The sequence below is a fragment of the Microtus pennsylvanicus genome, chromosome 2, assembly GCF_037038515.1.
Source record: "Microtus pennsylvanicus isolate mMicPen1 chromosome 2, mMicPen1.hap1, whole genome shotgun sequence".
Taxonomy (NCBI): Eukaryota; Metazoa; Chordata; class Mammalia; order Rodentia; family Cricetidae; genus Microtus; species Microtus pennsylvanicus.
Window position 1 is genome coordinate 92,918,981 of NC_134580.1, and position 23,303 is coordinate 92,942,283.

The 23,303-nt window shown below is 37.1% G+C and overlaps 1 protein-coding gene across 4 annotated transcripts in view; it reads right to left on the bottom strand.

Annotated features, from left to right (window-relative positions):
* The window catches only part of Dph6 (diphthamine biosynthesis 6), a 105,986-nt gene that overhangs the window by 21,508 nt on the left and 61,175 nt on the right, over positions 1-23,303 (bottom strand). For all 4 annotated transcript variants that reach the window (XM_075961741.1, XM_075961742.1, XM_075961743.1 and 1 more), the window contains 2 exons: positions 13,354-13,427; positions 11,068-11,186 (listed from right to left, as the gene is read on the bottom strand). In XM_075961741.1, the coding sequence (XP_075817856.1) occupies positions 11,068-11,186; positions 13,354-13,427 (193 nt within the window). The remainder of the gene's footprint in view (positions 1-11,067; positions 11,187-13,353; positions 13,428-23,303) is intronic.

Consider the following 23,303-nt stretch of genomic DNA (forward strand, 5'->3'; position numbering starts at 1 on the left):
AGCAGCAGCCACAGTCTTCTTCCCTCCCCCCCCCCACTTCTCTGCTCACCATCCTCTTGTGGAATATTCATCTATGTAAAGATGTGTCACATGTGCTTCTCTTGCCTTTGGTGATGATGCAAAGATGTGCTACATTTGTTTTTGTTGCCTTTGCTTAATTATGAAAAGATATATTGTTGATTCACCTCACCCACCTACAGCACCTGATTGGTCTAATAAAAAGATGAACGTTCAGTTGCTGGGCAGAGAGAATAAAGAGGAGGCTTGAGAAAAGAGAAGGAGAAAAACAGTGAGGATGAAGGAGAAAGAGAAGTACATGCCCTGGGCCAGAACTAGGCAGCTGCCTGCCAGACAAAGAGACAGCAGAAAAGCAAGATATACAGAAGAAAGGAAAAAAGCCTGAGGCAAGAGCTGGATAAAGACAAAAAGAGGTTAATTTAAGCTAAAAGAGCTGGCCAGAAACAAGCCTATGGTAGGCCGAGCACTCAAAACTAATAATAAGTCTCTATGTCATGATTCGGGAGCTGGGTGGTGGCTTAAAAGAAGCCTGGTACATCCACTCCTCCTCCTCCTTTTCTATTCAGAAAAGGGCAGCCCTCCCATGGAGAGCACCCAGAATGTCAATGGAGAATAAAGCTGCATTGAATCTCTTCATTTACTTTGGATAATACGTACATTTTAACAATTTTTAAGTCTTCTAAATGATTAACATCAGTTGTGTTTCTATTGTTTTTTTTTCAATTTTTAAAATAATTTTGAGTGTCCACATCTCCTATCTCATTGGTTGAGATTATTCCTATGATATTTTATTCATGTTGTCATTTTAAATGAGGTTGTTTTCCAGATTTCATTTTTTGATTGTTCACTATTTGTATGTAGAGAAGCAATTTCTTTTTAGTATGCTGATTACATATGATGAAGTTTTACTGGTTAGCCAGTCTTAAAGTTTTGCTGAGTCTTCAGAGCTTCCTATGTCCATCAGGATACCGTTTGCAAACAGAAATAACTACTGTTTATGCCTTGGCGCTTTTTATTTATTTATTTTCCATTAACTGCTCTGGCTAAGATTTCTAGTATTATGCAGACTAGACATGGTAAAAGTGGGTAACCTTGCCTTATATTGTGGTCCTTGTCACACTTATTCAAGATAAAATATATGAGCACCAGCATTCAACCATGTTCATCTCTTCAGTATCCTATGCTCCTAATGGATTATGGAATAAAGAAAAAGAAGTGATAAGGGCTGTAGTTAGACTTCTGCAGGGTGAGAATAACCTGCTAGAAAATGAAGAGCACACAGCTGAGAACACTGGTTACAGCCTGTCTCAGACCTTTTACCAAGAGATGTAATTCATCCCCTGCTTCTTATGTACATTTGCTCTGCATATTTTAACTTGTACAAATTAGTCAGCATAAGATGAGAGATTAACAATAAAATATCTCTTCCATGTTAAGTGATTCATAAGAGGATAAATCTTATACATGTTATAGCACACCTTTGATCTATACAGTTTTAATACATTATGCTGTGATCTCAGCTAAAATGGGTTATCTCATTTTCAATCACTCCAAATAAGGACTATCTATATTATGAATATCACAGTGGTAAATTATTACATGTTATTTGAGCTCACTGCAAAGCTGACTCTGGAAACACCCCATGTTTTTCTTCAAGCATGTTTGTCTCAAAGTATTTCCCAAGGTCCCTGGTAATGGACTGATCTCATTGACTCTGTGGCAGAGAAGGAACCAATAGGCAAATAGCCAGAGTAAAAACACTGTGTCCTTGACAACTGGTTGAAGGTAAACCATTTCTAACAGATGTTCCTATTGTTTATCCCCACGGTATAAAAGGGCCTACAGTAGGAAAGAAAACTGGAAGCTCATTCATGAAGAGAAAGCTAAATTTCAAGTCCAGCTGAGCGTCTTGGCATCCCCACTTGATTTCTGCTGGATATTTGTAATCTTGATTTGATGTTGCTAACTTTCTGGTGTTTTTAACAGCTTTATTTAGAAGCCTCACCTAAGAGTATCAGGAACTCCAGCTGAGTGCCCTGTCTATATCTGCAGGATGCTTTGAGAACCTTATTTCATGATGTTCTGCTGTCTATATGCTATCTAATACCTATCTGTCTGTCTTGGTGTTTCTATTGCTGTGAAGAGACACCATGACCATGGAAACTCTTATAAAGGAAAACATTTAATTGGAACTGGCTTAGAGGTTCAGAGGTTCAGTCCATTATCATCATAGTGGGAAGCATGGTGGCAAGCAGGCAGACATGGTGCTTGAGAAGGAGCTGAGAGTTCTACATCTGGATTGGGAGGTAGCAGGATGAGAGAGTGAGACACTAGACCAGGATTGAGCTTCTGAGACTTCAAAGCCCACCTCCAGTGAGATAAACATCCTCTAAGAAGGTCACACCTATTTCAACAAGGCCACATCTCTTAATAGTGCCACTTCCTAGGAGACTATGGGAGCCAGTTTCATTCAAACTACCACACTATCTATCATGGATCATTCTCTCATCACAAAAAAATAGATAATGAAAATAAATTTTGTATTTTCATTAAATAATATGCAACACAGACAATAATGACATCCAGACTTCTTTGGGGAGATGTTTTCAATTAATTACTACATATTATCATGGGCATTGTTTTAGTGCAAGTTATCTGATATATCCTTTCCATATGTAAGATAGAGAGGGTTAGCTTTTAGAGTAGCATGCATTATTGTAGGCTCCTTTCACATTTATTTGTGAATATTGTATTTTTTTAATTTAAGAGGGATGATAATTAGAAGAGGTGAAGGCCAATAAATAGGTTTAAAATTCAAATTTTAAGGGCTGGGTTGGCATAGTTGGTAATGTACTTACCCTATACAATGAGTACCTATATTTGATTCCCAGAACTCACATAAAAATGCTGGGCATGGTGATGCTCATGTCTAATTACAGTGTTGGAGAGGTGAAGACAGGAAGATTCACGGGGCTCCCTTGTCAGACACTCTTTCCTAACTGGTCATATCTAGGCCAATGAAAAGCTCCTTTGAAAGGAGGTGGATGGCTGTTACTGAGGATAACACTGCAGTTCTTGTCCAGCCTAAACACACATGCGCATACATGTGCACACCCACCCACATATAGCTGTGTATCCAGGTGCAAATGAATATACACATGCATAATGTATGACTATTTAGTAAACATTTCTTGAAATTTATATATACACAAATATTCCTGTATACACATATATAGATAGATAAATATTCACATATATCATATGTTTGAAGATATAAATGCAAAGTACTTTGAGTATGAAATCTCAACTTATTAAAAAATTTAAGGAATATATGCATATCAGAATCAGATATTACAAGGCTAACTTTGTTAGAACAGCCTCCCTTACATGAAAGAAAAATGTTCTAATATTAAAATAATCCAACTGAATATTCCTTTTCTATGCTGTTATAATCTGTATTTCCATTTATAAAACTAAGAAAATGATGCTTCTCCTCAGAGATAGCCAGTTGTATGACTAGTTGTACTTGTTTTTCAAACTGAAGATTATACCAAAAATACTTAAAAGTTGATATATAATCCTTGATTTTATTTCATAAGATGAAAATGATAAATAATTTATGATACAATTGGGTATGATAAAACACTGAAGCTTAAAAAGTCTTACTAAATTACTCTAAGTGAAGACAGAATATATTTAAATCACAATTAACTATACTTTAAATCATATTAAATAATCTTTTTTAACGAAATAATTATTTGAACCAAGTTCAGGTATAAAAATTGTTAACCATAGAATATAAAAGAATAACATAAATTGCTTCTAACCTTTGCTGCTTAGCATTCTTTCTTGAAAGACTATTACAATGCATGGTTTTAATTATGTCCATTATTATCCAAATGAATGACAGAAGAGTACAATGAGAGGGAGAAATAATTAACGTGCCGTAGCATGCCTTATTTGGGCAGTCAGAAGCAGAATCAGAGTAAGGCATGTATAGAAGTACCACCAGTGAGCGTGCGTGGGAGTGGAACCTGGCAACTGGGCAGGTTGCACAATTAAAGCACATGGCTAATTAGTATGGGCATCTCTTACTGTGAACCCAGAAGGTGAGACTAAAAAGTATACATTAAATTTGGAAAGAAAATTCCAGTAAGCAGCTTTCTGAGAGAGAAAAGTAAAGGAGTTGAAAAGCAATTCAAGCTACTTAAGAGAAATAGAAGGACAGGAGTTACAAGAGATTATGTACTATATGACCTTACCTGAAAGGTCAGAAGAGACATCTGTGCATAGCAGAAAGATAACATGGAACCAGCTCCATAGAACTGCTCATGAACCTGCTGAAAGTGTCTAGATCATTTAATAATACAGTATTTGAAAAATAAAGTACCAGAGATGTATGGTTGGGGAATGAAAAATCTGAGCTATAAAGGGACAAAGAGTAAGAAGAGGCCAAAGCCCAGCATGAGTGAAGGTGCTGGGCTCCTCTGCCAAGACTCAAGGCAGAGAGAGGGTAGCAGGGCACTTATGGGGCCTTGTGCTGCACTGACCTGTGCTACACAGCCTGTGGGGAAAGGACTACTCCAAGGACACTTTGAGAATAACTGGCGGTGCAGGAGCCAAGAGCAATTTCCTAGGGGGAAAGAAGAGAGCAACTTGAGAAATTCCACAGCAATAAATCACCATGGCCAGATGGTGTTCAACTGAGAATTTCTGAAGGAAATAAAGTGTGACATGGCCAAGCATCCGAAAACCAGCAACTGTTTTGCTAATATGAAGGCTTTCGTTAGGAAAGAGCAACAATAAAGTTAAGATTTATAGAGGTAAAGATGAGAAGCTCTTGTGTTGATAATGGAGAAACTGATAGAGTCTAATTAAGAATAGCTTCCTTCTACATCAGGATAAGGTTAACTGACTGAGGTCAAATCACCCACTGAGTCTATAAAGAGAACACTGTTTCTCTCCATCCTATTAAACTTATCAGGAAATGTCAATAAAATACTAGATAGAAGCAAACCAGTAAATGTAATTTATTTAGGAATTCCATGAAGCTTTTAACAAGGTCACATGAGACTGTTGGGGGAAATAAATAAGCACAGTCTTCAGGAAGAGAGGCCACAGGAGAAACTTGGGCCATTAATTGTAAAACTTGCTAAGCAAGGAAAACAAAGTTTCAGGGACAATTTCACTTTTGTTCCCTACATTGGGTCCTAGGCATCTTTTAATGTTAGCCAAAAGCGTACATGACTTAATGTATATGCTCAAAATCTGAAGAAAGGAAATGGAAGTCCCTGGTAACATAGATTTTCTTTCTAGTAGGAAGAGAAGGATCTCACCAAGGTCAAGAGGCACGGTGATAGTGTGAAAGGAAGATGAGCTCCCAGATCAAAGAAGTAAACCGGAGTCTAACATGCAATAGAGGGAAAGAGGCAGATAACAAATCTTATATTTGTGAAATGGAATCTGAAAGCAAAATTCACTTTAAGTTAGTTATCACTATGCAGAGCATAAGCAACAGATTTAACAGAACAAGCGTTGCTGTTAGTACCGGTAGACTGATTTTACATATCGAGTAAGGGCTGTTTCCCTCAGCAGGGTCAGTTTTTTGGACACTATATTTACTTAACACTATACATTCATTTGTCCATGACCAGGTTATTTAAAATAATTTTGTAAACTATCTTCATAGTCAGTAGTATGTTACTCAAAAGTTGAAAAAGGGAAACCAGTCTTCATCCTTCAGTTCGCCAACCTCTGTTTACCTTTCCTTTCTCAAAAAGGAACACAATTATATAGGGAAAAAGCAAGGGCCAGAAGTAGAAGTCTGAGATCCATGCAAAGTCTTGGGGCACCCTCCTATGACAGTATATGACAGCATCAGATGCGGGAAGGCTCCCGGAACAAACCAAGACTTCTTTCACCTGTCACTTTTCCTTGCTCTTAGTACTTTCCTATGAAGCCACAAAAAATACCAGCAGTCTTTGGGATATTGCAGATTGCTACTAAAAATCCTGATTCTCTTTGGCATAGTAAACTGTGGCCTCCATCTCAAGCTAAACACACAACTCCTTAAATAGTGCTCATCGAGCACCACTGCTGTCCTTTATTGCTCTGGAAACTCACTCCCTGCTCAGGGAGTTACAGCTGTTTCTCTGTGCCATCTTCAAAATAGTCACACTTCTTAAAGAAGCAATTTCAAATAATAGTAAGGAAACACACAAAAATGTTAAGGTTTTTTTTTCTGTATTTATGAGAATTTCTATCGCTAATGCATTGTTATCTCTGTGTTTAGGGTGTCTTTATATTAATATCGTCTACAAAGACCCAACTCTCTCTTAAATTACTAGACCAGCAATCTTAAAGGTAACTACTACTCATAAAACACAATACTCCATATTAACTTATTAACTCCACCCTGCCAATCTGCTTAGCTGTTTTGCCACCTCAAACTACAACTGTCACAAATTAAGCATAATGTAGAAAATTGCTAAGGCTGTTTCTCAAGGGTTAGCAGTTAACATTATCTGTTTCATACCGTATATACATACCTGCTGAATTCTCCCTGGTTTATCCAATGAATATGACTCGGGACTGATTCTATTATCAAAAGTATTAGAATCTCAACAACCTCTAAGCTATCAACAATTTAAAGATCATGTGATTCAAGCACACATTCGCATAGCTGTTTAAAAATTAAGAAGGGTTAGATAAAGAAATAATGATGTCAGTATCACGGGGTCTTCCACAGTTGATGCTGACTTATTATCAAGTTCATATTACATCCATTTGCTTAAGTAACTGAACTCTTTTGTTTTCCATGTTGTAGGTACAGTCTGACATCACATAGGATAATGACTTAGAAAAGTATAAGCACATGAAATCACATTTTAAGCAGCAGTAGGATACAATGTGAGAGTTGGCTCAGCCCTTAAAGGCTTGGCTCAAAACCAAAAATATAAGAAAGCAATCAGAAATATTTTCTTGTATGTAATTTTTATGAGTTATAGCTGTAAAACCAAAGTAGTCACTTAACTGGAGTGGTAGACTATTGGGGAAAAGAAAAAAGTCTCATCGACATGGGTTTAGGGTTAGGAATTAATATTTTATTTTGGAGCCGAGTCTAAGAGTAAGTTAACTTTTAAAATTTAAAATTAAATGGAAAATTATCACAAAATGATATTTCAAACATGTTCAAGTATCAAATCTCTTCAAATATGTTTCTGCTCAGTGAAACTGGAACTGACTCAGTAAAGAAGACGAAGGGACAAAGACAGAGGGCTTTGGAGTCATGGAGACAATGACAAATGCAGAGGGCACATCTGAACGGACACACTACTCGCAGGGTTCAGTTCTTCCTGTCTGACGTCCATTGTGGGCTAAAGCAAACAGTAGTGGTAATTCACCTAACGATAAACAGGAAACCTTTACTTATTATTTTTTTTTTTTGCCACTCGATATGTTAAAAAGCCTCCTTGGTTTAAAAAAAAATGCAATTATGAACCACAGCTGAATGGCCCCAGAGCACACTGGCTCCATTAAATTTGCTTGTGTCTAATTATACCTGCCCAAGGCAGGTGAGAAATGCATAATGATAAGATCTTTTTTTAAAAAAAAAAACTGGCACTAAAAAAAGAAATGAAATAAAATCACTGATTTCTAATCAAATTGCTATCTAAACCTATTGTTGTATTTGCTCTTTAAGACCCTTCTAAAACTAGGCTTTGTGAAACATCACTATAATTATGTTTTAAAGTGTTTGGTGGAAATATTTCCTTCTAGAAAACCCAGTCTAAGTTATCAGTGTAAGCCATCCCCGTGTCAATCACAAATGCCTTTCTTACATCTTTCAAGTTTAACATTCAAAAGCTAGTTTAAAATGTTATTATTTAGAAGCAGCAAGGCTGCTAAATGTTTCCCATTTATATCTTATCTGAAACATCCTCAGCAAGGCAAGAACAGGAGGCTGGCAAGTACAGAAGTGAAGTACAAAGCCCCATGATTCAGTCACAGTTTAGATAATGACTTCTTATGAATCTATCAAAAAAAAGCTCATCTACAATAAATAAATAAACAAACAGGATAAAGAGAAAAAATCTAGAAGATTACTTATGTACTTATCTTCGAATGCCTTTGTAGGAAACATCAATGGGCAGGACAAGACCACAATCAAAAGGAAAATCTGAGATGCTACAGGGAATGACACGCAGAACTATCGCTAAGCTTTTAGGGCACCTATATATTACCTACATAAAATAGGTAGCAAAACTCAAAATAATAGCAGGCCACTAGTGAGATGAAGAACAAAACAGTGTGGTATGTACCTTTAATCCCAGGCCCAAGAAGGATGACTATGAACCCTGTCAGTCTGAACCAGTTATTAAGACCTGGATAGGAAAAGTAAGCTAGCTGGTAAGCAAACAAACACACAAGCTTGTGACACTCCACTCACCTACATAAAACAGACATAAAAACACAAGTAAAATATAAACAATTTAAAAATATACATATATATCATGAGGCAGATGAGTCAAAATATTTCAAGGCTTGTGCTAGGTAAAATATAGTTACAATGATGACAAATGTTGTGTTCTCCATAGTACCATGAAAATGGATTTCAAATGAAAGAAAAATTAGTCATACTGAGGAAAGGGATTCTCACCAGCAAAGCTATATTTAAAGAATATTAAAGTGAGTTATTGAGGCAGTAGGAAGCTTTCACAGAGTTAAACGAGTACATTAGAGGAGAATAAAGTGTAGTGAGAGGGAGAATATAGGCAATATACATAAATGTTATAGAAACAAAATAATACACTGCAGGGACAGACATGCGTCTAGATTAAGATGCAAGGTAACTATAAAGTACATGTACAGTAACCACTAGACAAGAATAAAAGTAATATTTAAGTAGTTAACTAATAAATGTAATAATGGAAGCACGTTTAGTGAAAAAAGTTAAGGAAAAAAGGAAAAAAACATATCAAATACCTTTTATAATTCAGATAAATAATAAGTTGACTATATAAATCCGTATCCAGTTGAAAGCGACAAAGAAAAGCTCATCTACAGAATCCTTCCAAGATGAGTGTGAGCAGAAGAGAGCTGAGGACAAAGTAACATGAAAACCCTAACAGAAGGCCGTTTAGTCATCAGTGTCAGGAAACCTACACTGTGAGGTTGAAGTGCATGAAAACAAAGGGGTTTTCTACAGGGAAAGTCTCTGACAACATAAATCCATGTGCAATTAGTAGTAGGTTGGTCTTTTGTCTTGCTCATTTTACAGAGGAGTTCACTTTGTAGCCCTGGCTATGCTGTAACTTACTATAGACAAGCTTATCCCTATAATCAACATTTAGAAAGTATTTTAAAAAGACAAGTTTTGAGGAAAACTCACTTTATCTAAAAGAAATAAATACTATTGTAGAATGTGGTACATTTACACAATGGAGTACTGCACAGTGGTAAAAAATAATGGCATCTTGAAATTTGCAGACAAGTGGATAGATCTAGAAAAACCATACTGAGTGAGGTAACCCAGACCCAGAAAGACAAATATAGTATGTCTTCACTCGTAAGTGTGATATCTTCCAGCATGGTATAGGATGAGTACAGCACGTATCATCTTAGAAAATCCAGGAGCGAATAAGAATCCAGGAAAGCAACAGAGCACATTCTGCACAGCTTCACACAGAAGGCCAGCAGTAAATATGGCTTCAGCGCAGGCTTTAAGAGCTGCCCAGAAGACTGTTCATAAAAGAGAACATCTTGTCAATCATTCTCATCTTAGCAGCAAAAGAGAGCAGCTGCACTCTGAGCACACAAGGCCTTCCACTGGAATACACCGCAGCATTAGCAGACAGAGCAGAGCAGTGCTGATCAAGAAGTGCTAAGTGCCGCACACTTCACCCTTCCTTAAGTGATGGAGGTGGGTCTTGTATCTTATCTGTTGCTTTCATTGGTTAACTAATAAAGAAAACTGCTTGGCCTGATAGGACAGAAAATTAGGTAGGTGGAGTAAACAGAACAGAATGCTGGGAGAAAGAAGCTAAGTCAGGCAGTCGCCATGATTCTCCCACTCCAGACAGACGCAGGTTAAGATCTTTCCTGGTAAGCCAGCTCGTGGGGCTACCCACATTATTAGAAATGGGTTAATCTAGTTGTGAAAGCTAGCCAGTAAGAGGCTAGAGCTAATGGGCCAAGCAGCGTTTAAAAGAATACAGTTTCCGTGTAATTATTTTGGTATAAAGCTAGCCGTGCAGGTGGCCGGGTGCCGGGGACGCAGCCCCGCTGCTCATATTACAACACTTAAGTATTATCTGTAAATATGAATTTATTCATGAAATCATCTCAGAGATGGATGGGGTAGACACCCTGCACCTTCATTGCATTCTCTCTAATGGGTTTATGGATTAAATGCATTAGCCTCAAAAATGTTTCAAAAATGAATACAATGATATAAACTAAAAACAACAAACTCACTGTGTTTACACCTATCAAATAAAACTCCCAAATGTGCTTTTTCTTTTATGATCCTTAACCAAAAAATAATTTCCTTTCAAAAATAACACAAAGTTATTCTGTTTTTGTATTATTCATAATGATAAAACACAAGGTAAATATTTGGTGCTAGTTATGTATCTTAAGAGGCTTCCAAAAAGAAAAACACCAAACAAACTGCCCCTAACTCCTATATTTTCTGTTTTACATTACCCTTAATTCCAAATTACATAGACACTTAGAAAACCATAATATCAGTTTTTTATTGTTAAGTATATACTTCAAATGAGATAGATGTTCACTAGTACTGTCTTTGCATATATGTAAAGGGCAATTTTGAAATGTTCTCTCTCTCTCTCTCTCTCTCTCTCTCTCTCTCTCTCTCTCTCACCCCCCCCACACACACATACAAAAACACACACAGTGCTTACTTAATATTTGTGACTCCACATGCTTATAATTAAATCATTGACCCCTCTTCAGAGCATATGTAATATGTGGCCTTGGATTATTTATGCAGTAGTAGACAACAGCTTTGAAAACTTGGTTCCATACCCAAAGCTGCTACTTTGATGATGATGGCTTCAATGTTAGATGCTATCATCTCTCGGAGCAAATCTTCCTGGTTTCTCTGCCATAAGTAAGTCAAAGGCTGGAGATCAAGCCGTTTACATCTACAAAGTAAGAAGAAAAAAATTAACAAAAAATTAAAAAAAATTAGGGGCCCCAGCAATTTGATTTTAAACATAATGCTTCTTTCAATGATTTTAACTTTCAAATGCTCTTTCTCCTCTACCCTTATTTTTTAAAATGCCTTGTGAAGCCAGAGAGGTGACTCTAGGGATAAAGGCACTTGCTATCTGAGTTCATTTCTGGAAATCCCATGGTGGAAGGAGTTCTTTGAACTCCATGTCCTTTGCACCATGGGATGTAGATATCCACACAGTCACAAACACAATGAAAAAAAAAAACACGGTAAAAATTTAAAAATGCTTTGCACATTTAATTTTTATGGACTATAAACAAACAAAAAATCAATCTCTAGGAAGACTGGAAATAATCAACTTTAGCAAGGCTTTAAGCTTAGAAATCAGTGTCAAAAAGCATCCCATGACAATTAATAATTATTCTCATTTCCAATACTTCCATAAATTGGCAAACATGGAAAGGCATAGTTCAATGGGAAGGGTGTGATGATTTTATACATTACAAGTTTATCAGATTCTCCATACACTAAAAGTCAAGGGGGAAGAGGAGGTGAAAGATTCCTAACTGTTTCGAAACAGTTTGCCTAGGTTTCAGAATGACTGATTTGCTAATAGGGATGTATTATCTATACCTTAGGCCATCATTTCAAAGTATTATTTATTTATGTTCTTGATTTAGATGAAACTCTCTAAGATGACTTGGTTTATCCAGGGGATCTGGTCACTAGAAAGCTGCTCCTGTTCCAGTGGATCAGCACACAGTGAAAGCATATGGACAGCACTATTCACTCTGTGCTACTGAAGAGAAGGCGCAGGGGCACTTGTGGGGTTCTATTCAGACTCTGTGCTACTGAAGAGAAGGCGCAGGGGCACTTGTGGGGTTCTATTCAGACTCTGTGCTACTGAAGAGAAGGCGCAGGGGCACTTGTGGGGTTCTATTCAGACCCAATGCTACTGAAGAGAAGGCGCAGGGGCACTTGTGGGGTTCTATTCAGACTCCGTGTTACTGAAGAGAAGGCGCAGGGGCACTTGTGGGGTTCTATTCAGACTCTGTGTTACTGAAGAGAAGGCGCAGGGGCACTTGTGGGGTTCTATTCAGACTCTGTGTTACTGAAGAGAAGGCGCAGGGGCACTTGTGGGGTTCTATTCTGACTCAGTGCTACTGAAGAGAAGGCGCAGGGGCACTTGTGGAGTCCTGAGCAGAGTTGTAGGAGGAAATACTGGGGTTATTGTAATATTTAGTTGTATACACACATGAATTTCTCAAAAAAAAATTTAAAAATAGAAAACAAACACGACTTTTGTTAATTAGGTAAACATATGTTTAGCTCTATAGAGCATCTGTAACAGATGTGCTTGTGATTTGGGTACAACTGTTTATTTTTTTATTCATTAACAATGCTTTTTATTTATTTTTATATTCTTTTTAAATTTCACCTATTTTATGTTCAGGCTGCAGTCTGCCATATCCTCTCTTCTTCTGTCTCCCTCTAGAAAAAGGCAGGTCTCCCATGAATATCAAGAAAACATGGCATATCAAGTTGCAGTAATACTAAGCACCTCCTCATGTATTAAGGCTGGGAAAAGTGACCCAATATGAGAAGTAGAGTCCCAAAAGACAGTAAGAGTCAGAAACAACCCCTGTTCCTGCTGTTAGGAGTTCCACAAGAGGACCAAATTACACAAGTGTAACATATATGCAGAGGGCCTAGGACAGTCTCATGCAGGCTCCCAGGTTGTTCATTCAGTCTCTGTGAGCCCCTATGAGCCTAGGTTAGTTGATTCCGTGAGCCTTCTTGTGGTATCCTACAGCCCTCTGACTCCTCCACTCCTCCACAGGACCCCGGAACTCTGCTTAATATTTGCCTGTGGGTCTCTGCAACTGCCTCCATCAGTTGCTAGATGATGCCCCTCTCATGACAATTGGGCCAGGCATCAATCTGGTCACAGGATATGGCCAATGCAGGCTACTTATCCACTATTATGTCTTCCCCATTGGAAGATCTTGGAATTATAACTCCTGCCTTTCACATTCTGAGCACACATTCAGATACTAAATTTAGTCCTCAATCCCCAATCCCGATTTTAAATTATTTATGATTTTAAAATATTAGAAAGATTGATGTTCTCTTACACATTTTCTACTCGCACACGTTGATAATCAGAAAGTATGGCACCTACAGATACCCCTTCTATTTCTTCTTTTTCCTGAAAATAAAAGAAAAACATATAAACTTAAAAAATAGGCATGTGGTTTGTATCATGCTCTGAAAATTACACATGAACTGCATATTATCTAAGAAGCCACCTTCAAATCAAAGTAATTACCTGCAAATACACATTTAGGACAATTATCTGTACATACATTGTAATCATCCTCCTAGTAGCAAAAAAGTAATTATTTCTTTACTTGAATTTTAACTCCAGACCTACTTTCATTAAGAAAACACTTAGAAGCGTTCCAAAATGTTTTCCCGTTTATATACTTAATGACACTGAAATTCTACCAAGGACAATGTTTTCTCAGATTGAGTAATTTCTAAAATTTACACGATAGTACCATCAGATGTGCTATACACTGGCTTCTGATCTATGTATCAGAAAAAGATGAACAGTACAGAGGCATGTAGAATGCAGAAATGATTGAGGCACTGCCTAGTATCACACAGTAATAAAGAATCCTAACATACAGGAAGGGATGGATTATCACCAACACAGTCACAAGTGACAGTACCAGCATGGTCCAGAGGGTTAAAGACTTTGTCCAACACACTCATGAGTTTACTGAAGGAGAATGTAAAGTCACTCATAATCAAGTTTGCAGAGGGCCTTGAGGCCAGAGTGAATCAAAAGGTAGAGAAGATCAGTCAAGGATAAAGACTGATACAGAAAACTTAGGAATGTCAAAGAACAGTTCTAAAACAAGACTTAATGTAAAGTGGAATATAGTTAACCAAGGGAGGAACAACACACTCCATAGATATGAACCAGGGAAATGTTATCTATGACAGAGAAATGAAGGGAATGATAGAGGTAATTATTAATATGGTTCTGAGTAGAAATTCTCTGAATACTTGTAAGAGAAAATCCATCTTAGCATAGAGACTGATAGAAGAAATCACTTCAGAGAGATAACATCATTGGTAATACATTGGTTTACAATCATGGTAGCTCAACAACAGAAGTAAGAGTGTTTCACAGAAAACAAATCATGCTTCCAGGCACAAAAAAGAATCCTAACATGCTGAAATAACAGTTTGTCCTAAAAGGATACTATAATAAATAAACAAAGAATTATGCAAGAGATTTTTTTTCCTGCCATTGAAGAATTTAAAATATACCCACTCTAATGATAGAAAAATATCTTTCCAAACTGCCCCAAAATAAAATGATTATTTCTGTGAGATAACATTTCAGGAAAAGAGGTATTCCCTGTATTTACCCTATCAGCAACTTTGTGAAGCTCTTAGCCTTTCTTTAACCTCCCTAAACAGTTTCTTTCCCTAAAAGTCACTATATTCTTCATTAATAGATCATATAGTAGGGAAGGTACCAAAAGATAAGCTTTTCAGTTCTCTTCCTGTTTTGTATCTCGGAAGTTCTAACCTAATAAATTATGAAGCACTGGATTATATGTGTGTATATAATAATTTATATTATATATGCATATTTAAATGCATGTGTAATACACTGTTAATTATGGAAACAAAGACAAGGTATAGGCATAGGCAAGAGCTTTCTGTAAAGAACTTCAAAAGCAGAAGAAAACCCCCAAGAACCAGTAAATAAGACTGCATGAAATTAAAAGGCTCTGTACAGAAATGGGAACTACCAACAGTGAAGAGGCAGCAGATAGAAGGGAAGACAAACTCTGCCAGCTATTTTCCAGACAAGGAACTAATGCATAGAATAGATTAAGAAATACAAAAATCAAGTTCAGTTTATGGCCATATCTGGAAGTCAACTGAGAGCCAATTTCTGGAGAATCTCTTTTTCCCACTCATAAAATAAGGCACAAAGTAAGCATATATTTAAAATGCAAATTCAGAGGGCTGGAGAGATGGCTCACCAGGTTAGAGTTAGAACTTCAATGTGAAAATTTTGGGGGGGGACACAATTAAGTCTAAAATTCTATCTAAAGAAGATGAGACTACAATTTGCACAAATATCTCAAATATCATATTATTATTTTCTTAATCATAGGAAAATCACTCAAAATTTACACGTAGATATACATTCATTTTTTTATTCTATGTCCTGGCATGTTGGGAGGCAAAATTACTCACAGGTTTAATAACACCAATTTTAAAATTCTAATGTGTCACACACAGACACACACACAGAGATATGTATGTATATATACATATATTAGCACATTGGATGTGGATGTGAGAACATGATTTGGTAGGGTACAGAGTGCACTGGACTATTACAGGGGATATATTTGCCTCTATAACCATTAAGAATGAACTACTTCTTAGTAACTATGTTTTCAATTCATTTGGATTATACTTGGTGAAGCTCTACTACTTTGAGATGTGGATCTTCTGGCAGCCAGGGAACTTGAACTTGGCTCTATGCAGAGGCTCAAACACATATTCCTTATTCTGCGGCTTGGTGTAGCTGAACATGATGACCTGGCCAATGTGAATCCTCGGCATTGTTTCATGGACCTTCCCAAAGAAAGGCACCACACATACCTGTCTGGAATCCGTCAGCCCCAGCACAGGACAACTTGTTGATTTGGAAGACACGAAAAGGGTGGAGCCTCACTTGAAATGAAACTCTATCATGTATTTGTTGGCACAAATCAGGCAGCCTCCAGAGCTTCGGAAATGAATTGCACATATACATCTGACACCATGTCGCCACAAATTATGAATTCATCGATTATTGCCTTCTTCCATTCCAAGCCAGAGGCAGATCACAGCACGTGGTACATCTTGACAGAAATGAAACTTTGGATATGGCTTGCTCGTACAATACCATTAACACTGGGCAGGGCACTTGCCCATAATGACAATAGGGTCATCAGTGTTCCATACTATATTAAGGAAGGAGAAACATTTAAAAACATCACAGCGGGTATTCTTGGGGAATTAAAATCTTGTGGACACGAATATAGAGGAATACAAAGACTGTTGACATGTCTATGTAGCGCTTAATGAACTATAAACAAGAGCTACGTTGATGAAGAGTAACATCATGAACTACTCTAATTTTGGCTTCTTGAGGCAAGGGCTTATGAAGGTCAGGTTGTCCTTGAGCTCCTCTGATCCTCCACCTCCAGGGTGTTGGATCAGGCATGTACCATTAAATTCAACAAGGAACTATTTATTTTTAAATATAAAAATTATATTCCAAATAGTAGAATTCAGAATTGTCTACTGTTTCCCTGTATTCTCCTTAGCATAGCATCTATATATAAAACCCCAAAGGAAAAAATATGGCTGTAAAACTATAAATAACTTATGCACTAACATTTATGCTAACATAAATCCAAACAGGTCTAATTGTCAGTCTCCACTTGGTAGCTACTTCTGAACCGTCCATATTAAGCAAGTAAAAGATTCTGTGAGGCCACTGGTGTTATTTTTAGCATAGAGACAGATAAACATGGATCTACTTATTAGAGTTTATGAACTAGTATTCAACAATTGTTAAGTACTCTTAAAAAGAGTACATCACGAATACCCACATTCAAGGCTGGATGTGTACTCTTCTGTGATACATAGCTAATGCTGTGTGTTCTTATTTATATACAAAGCTCTAGACAGGGATTACAATGATGAAGACAGGTGGTTATACATCAATAGGGATAATCTTAAGCAGAATATAGGCGGGTTTAAAGGTCCAAATACAGAACTAAGTTATGATTTTGCTCATTAATATTCACTGGTCTCAATGTTGAATATTTGGCTCACGAAACCCCCTGAATTGGAACTAAGATGTCTATTTTTGTCAATGAAAATGAACCCTAATTATTCTAAAGTTGAGAAGATATGTTGCATCTATCAGAGATACTATTTTCTTTGAAAAATGTCTCAGTTATCAGCATTATTCTGCTAATGAGTTCTTGCCTGTTGAGAAAAAAAATGATCTGCTGAATTTAAAGTGTTTTTTTATCTGAAAGGCATTCTAAAATTTTTAATATGACTCATTCATTAAAGACAAACTCTTGCATTATCTTCTAAGTGGCAATATTTGGACTTCTGGCAATATACCATTACTGAGCACGAAAGGAACCCTTATGAATATCAATGATGTTCTGCGGCCTAGATAAGTAAACCAGATATGAATATGGTTGGTTAAGTACCATATGTTTTTTTCTTTAAGCTTCTAATTCTTCATTTATTCTAGACAAATAAAGAGAAGCACAGAAACATACCATTTAAGTGAAATAATTTTGAATGCAACATTTAGAACTTCCAAATAAAGTTCACTAAAAAATTTGTTAAGTTAAAAATATTATTTTTCTTAGCATAATCAATAGAAACATTCTAAAATGGAAAATGATCACCATCTGGCACTGTCCCATTAAACACTGAGCTCAAGACAGAATATTAGGTCACTAATTTGCAGTATTATCATCTTGTTTTATGAGATTTCTCAAAGAAATAAGGGAAAAAGTTGTTAAGGCAGAAAACTAAATGACAAAGAAATTGCAGCAGATAAAATAATTTTTCAGTGACTTCCATCTAAAAACAAACATTGCATTATTTTACTTCTGCTTTTCCACCTGATTTGTGATAGTGTGACATCACTTCAGCCCAAACTTTTACATTATCACAGTCTGAAAAGAAAGAATTAAGTGTTTTTTTTTTAAGGCCCAAGGCATTTTTGTTGATAGAATAAGGCAGTTTATTGCTAACTTTTTTGAGGAACCTCCTCTGCTAACTTCCACAGTGGCTGCAGTAATTTACACTTCTCCTAACAGTGTATAAAGAGTCCTTTTGTGTGTGTGTGTGTGTGTGTGTGTGTGTGTGTGTGTGTTGCGGAACAGTTTTATTTTCCTGGATGATAGTACTTCTGACAAGACAGGCATTGTGAACATTTCTCTGAAGATGAGAAAGTTCCCTTGAAGGAATGCTGGGAAGAGCTAATGAGAGAATGCTGTTAATGATAAGCACAATAGTTGCAAATAGTGTACAGATAAATCCAAGGTGAGTTAGTGAACACTAAAACGTGTGAAGCTTGGTTTATTATCTTCACTTGTCTCCTTTTATTTAAAAGATATTTTTCAATATTTCACATAATACATCCTGACTACATTTTCCCTTCCCTCTACTCCTGCCAGGTCAAATGCAGCCCCCTTCCCAGCAGTTAATGGCTAGCAGACAATGAACTCAATAGTATTTCTAGAGTTTTTTGGTCTCACAATGCTGTGACTGGGCATTTTTTTTTAACCTTACAGATATTTTGCTTAGACATTATGCTTTCCACTTCTGTTTTTATAGGATTTTCTGTGTGTGTGAATGTGGGTATCCCAGAACTGGTGTTTCTTGTGGTTTTTCTTTGGCTCATTTGTTTTGTCCTATACTGGTTTGTTTTCATTTCATCTTATTTTATGTACTATTGTTATTAATAATATTTTAGATGCCTGGTCGGATTCTAATAAGAGAGAAAGGAAGGGAGTGGATTTGTGTGGGAGGTAAGTAGGGAGCATATGGGAGGAACTGGGTGATTGAAAACCTATATACAGTATGAAAGTCTAACCTATTATTTTTTTATTTTTTATATTTTCTTAAAAGGGAAAAAAATCATGAAACTGGATCTCAATTGCTCACCTTGGAGGAAATTCAACTTTAAATGTATCACCAGTCTCAATTTAAAGCTAGATACCCCGAATCTGATAGAAGAAAAGGTAGGGAATATGCTTGAACTTACAGGTAGAGGAAGAAACTTTCTGGATAGAACCCAATTTAGTGCAGTCATTTGGATCAAGAACTGATAAATGGGGCCTCTTAAGAAAGTTTATGGCCTCACAGTGTGCCCCAGCCACACAACTGTCACCCAAATTCAGAGGGACTAGTTTGGACCTATGCTTTTTTCCTTCCCTGTCCGGCTGGAGTTGGTGAGCTCCCATTAGCTCAGGTAAACTGTTTTAGTGGGTATCCCCATCATGGTCTTGACCTCTTTGCTCATATTCTCATTCCTCCCACTCTTCAACTGAACTTTGAGAGCTCAGGCCAGTGTTATGCTGTGGGTCTCCTGCCTCTGTTTCCATCAGTTGCTGGATGAAAGTTCTATGGTGATATTTAAGATATTCATCAGTCTGACTACATGGCAAAGGCAGTTTGGAGCCATTGGCAGTGGCACCAGGATTTATTTTAATTAATTAATTAATTAGTTTTTACTGGCTTTTTGGGACCTATCCTCTTTGGATGTATACTTTGCTCAGCCTAGATATAGTAGGGAGGGCCTTGGACCTTTGCCAAAGCAATGTGCCTTACCCTGAGGAGGGGATAGGGGGAGGGAGTAGGTGCAGGGAATGGGAGGAGGAGAGGGAATGGGAACTGGGATTGGTATGTAAAATGAAAAAAGATAGTTTGCTTTCTTTTTAAAATATACAATAAAAAAAACTAAAAAAAAAGGAAGCTTGTGAAGAGTCAAAGACATCATTTGAGTGAAGAGGCAGCAGACAGAATGGGAAACAAGTTAACTACATAATCAATATATAGAGGGTCAGTGTCTATAATACAAAGATCTAAAAATTAATATATAAAATGTATACACATACACACACACACTGAGGAAATAGCCAATTAAAAGTGGTGTGGTTGTTTGAGTGATAATGGCCCCTATAGGCTCATATATTTGAATAAAATTTTGGTCCCCAGTTGGTGAAACTGTTTGAAAAGGAGTAGAAGATGTGACCTTGTTGGAGAAGGTGTGTCACTAGGGGTTGGCACTGAGGTTTTAAAAGCTCAAGCCATAGCCAATTAACTCTCTCTTTCTCTGCCTCATGCTTGTGGATCAGATGTAAGCTCTCAGCTATTGCTATAGTACCATGCCTGCCTGCCTGCTGCCATGATCCCAACCAAGATAGGAACAGAGTCACATTTTGAAACTATAAGTCCCAAATTATATGCTTTCTTTATAAGCTGTCTTGGGCATAGTGTCTCATCAGAGCAGTTTAAAAATAACTAAGACATGGAACTAAAGAGAGTTTTCAAAGAAGAAATTCAGTGGCTGAGAAACAGTCTAGAAATATAGGAGAAGAACTAGGATGAGTTAGAGGGAGGGGAACCATAAGCAGGATATATTATGTGAGAAAATCAATTTTCAATAAAAGGGAAAATGTAAAGAAGAACAACAACAAATGAACAAACAAATAAAAACAAACAAGCATGAAAGGGATTTAACAAAAGAAAAACAACAAAACATTCTTGCCATCAGGGAAAGGCAAATCAAAGCTACTTTGAGATTTCCTCTTACTCCAGTAAGAATGGGTGCGATAAAACAAACAAACAAGCAAAAACAAACGACAACAGATGTGGGGTGGAGAAAGAGGAATTCTTATTCAAAATCAATAAAGGTACAAACTGGTTCCACCACTAGGAAAATTGGTGTTGAAGTGCCTCAAAATGCTAGAAGCAGATTTGCCGCCTGATTCAGCTATCACTCCTGAGCATATTCCAAAAGGCCTCAATATCCTGCCTTAGAGACATCAGCCCATCCCAAGTCATTGCTGCTCTGTTCACAACAGCAGATGGAAATGATCTGTTTATCTGCTGATGAATGGACAATAAAAATGTGGTACACAATGGCAATGTATTCAGTCATAAAAAAATGAAATCTGTAAGAAAAATTGATAGGACTGGTAACAATCATTTTGAATGAGAAAATCCAGACAAAGACTACATGATCCCTCCCATATGTAAATGTTTTATTTTACGTTCATGATGATTGCTCTCTTTGCATGCATGTCTGTGTACCAGTACTGTGCCTGATGCCCACAGAGGTCAGAAGAAGGTGTCAGGTCGCCTGGAACTGGAGTTAGGTATGGTTGTGAGCTGTTATGTGGGTGCTAAGCTCAAACCCAGGACCTCTGCAAGAGCAACAACTGCTCTTAAATACTGAGCCATCTCGCTAGCCCAATAATAAGCAGTTTTATTAAGGCATGTTCATTGTGCATTGTGAAAGATTTCATAGAAACATTTTTACCCTAGTATATTGTGTACATTGATCATATTGATGCCTGTAGTGACAGAACTGTATGAAAGTATCTCTTACAAGAGACTGTTTTTTATCAGAACTCACAGCAAAGTTAATAATACACTTCAAGATGACTTAAGACTACATATTTAACCTGCTATTCTACTGTTTTAAGTTTAATTTGGCTTTAAGATAACACAGGAACAACCAACTTTACTATGCTTTGGATTTCCCATGCAATCAGTTTTTACAACCTAAGCTTTAATCTTAAGTTATATACTCTTTCATGTCTCTGAGATAGAGTAATGTATGGGTTTATGTATGTGTTGTGGTAATTTCTTGCTAAAAGCAATCAATAGTTTCAAAGAAATACTCAACCAACATTCCCCCATAAATGTTGGAAGCAATGTGAAGATGTAGCTTGATCCTGTGCTTGCTATTTTGAATCAATTTTGTCAGTAAAATGACTTCTCCCCTTGTAAAAGTCTATTAAAGATTTCTACAAAGAATCCGTCACTCTTTGCCCAAGTCATGGCTTCACTACATTTCAGTGATTACAGAGAAAAGCCCTTTGATTTGCAACAGGGGAGACTATAAATAGACCAGAAGCACGAACTACAGAGAGATGGAAGATACACCGAGATGTAGAGAAATAATGTTCGGTCAAATTAGTCCTAGAGGAAGTCCTTGTTTTCTTTCTTTCTTTCTTTCTTTCTTTCTTTCTTTCTTTCTTTCTTTCTTTCTTTCTTTCTTTCTTTCTTTCTTTCTTTCATGTATTTAAAATTTCCACCTCCTCTCATCCTCCCATTTCCCTCCCACTCCCCCCACTCTCCCTCCCTGTCGCTCTCCAGTCCTAAGAGAAGTCAGTGTGCCCTGCCTTGTGGAAAGTCCACCCCCCGCCCCCAATCCTAGGAAGGTGTGCATCCAAACAAACTAGGCTCCCAAGAAGCCAATACATGCAATAGAATCAAAATTCAGTGTCATTATCAATGGCTTCTCAGTCCTCCCTCATTGTCAGTCACATTCAGAGTCTGGTCTGATCACATGCTCATTCAGACCCAGTCCAGCTGGCCTTGGTGAGCTCCCATTAGATCAGTCCCACCGTCTCAAAAAGAGGAATATGGTATGTACTCACTCATGAGTGGATTCTAGCCATAAACAAAGGACATTGAGCCATTTTGGGGTTGGCTAGAGTCTTGGCTCTAGAGGGGTTCCCAGGTGTCCAAGGGGATTTCCCTAACTAGGTCCGTGGGCAGCAAAGGAAATGGTGCCTGAACTGGCACCATTAGACATACTGATGAATATCTTGCATATCACCATAGAACCTTCATCTGGCGAGGGATGGAGATAGAGACAGAGAACCACATTGGAGCACTGGACTGAGCTCCCAAAGCCCAGATGTTTTATTCTTTCACATAAAATCGATACATTTTAGAGTTCTATTAGGTTGCTTTTATTCTTCAAATTAAAAAAAAATACACTTTATATTAAGTTTTCACAAGGAGATAAAGAATAAGAAACATAGTCTATTATTCATCTCCTTGTCATTACCATTTTTAAAAATTCTTATTTATATTTTGTGAATATAATTACATAACTAATGCACCACACAAGGCAGATTCCTTCACATTCACCTCCTTGCTTCTCCCACCCTCTTTCATAGTACTTTCCTCCCTGGACAGTTCTAGCTCATTTTGTATAGTGTCTGTCTGTCTGTCTCCCTCGCATGCACGCTGTACATACAAACATATATTCATACTATTTTATTGTTATATAGGATCTAAGACCCACTAATCTGATAAAATCTGTGATATCGTATGAAATAAAGACCAGTGTGGATTAAGAGTTTAACAAAGTATGGAGATGGTCTTTTATAGGTCTTCTTTTGATTGGTCAAGCTGCAGGTATAGCCAAGAGATCAAGATA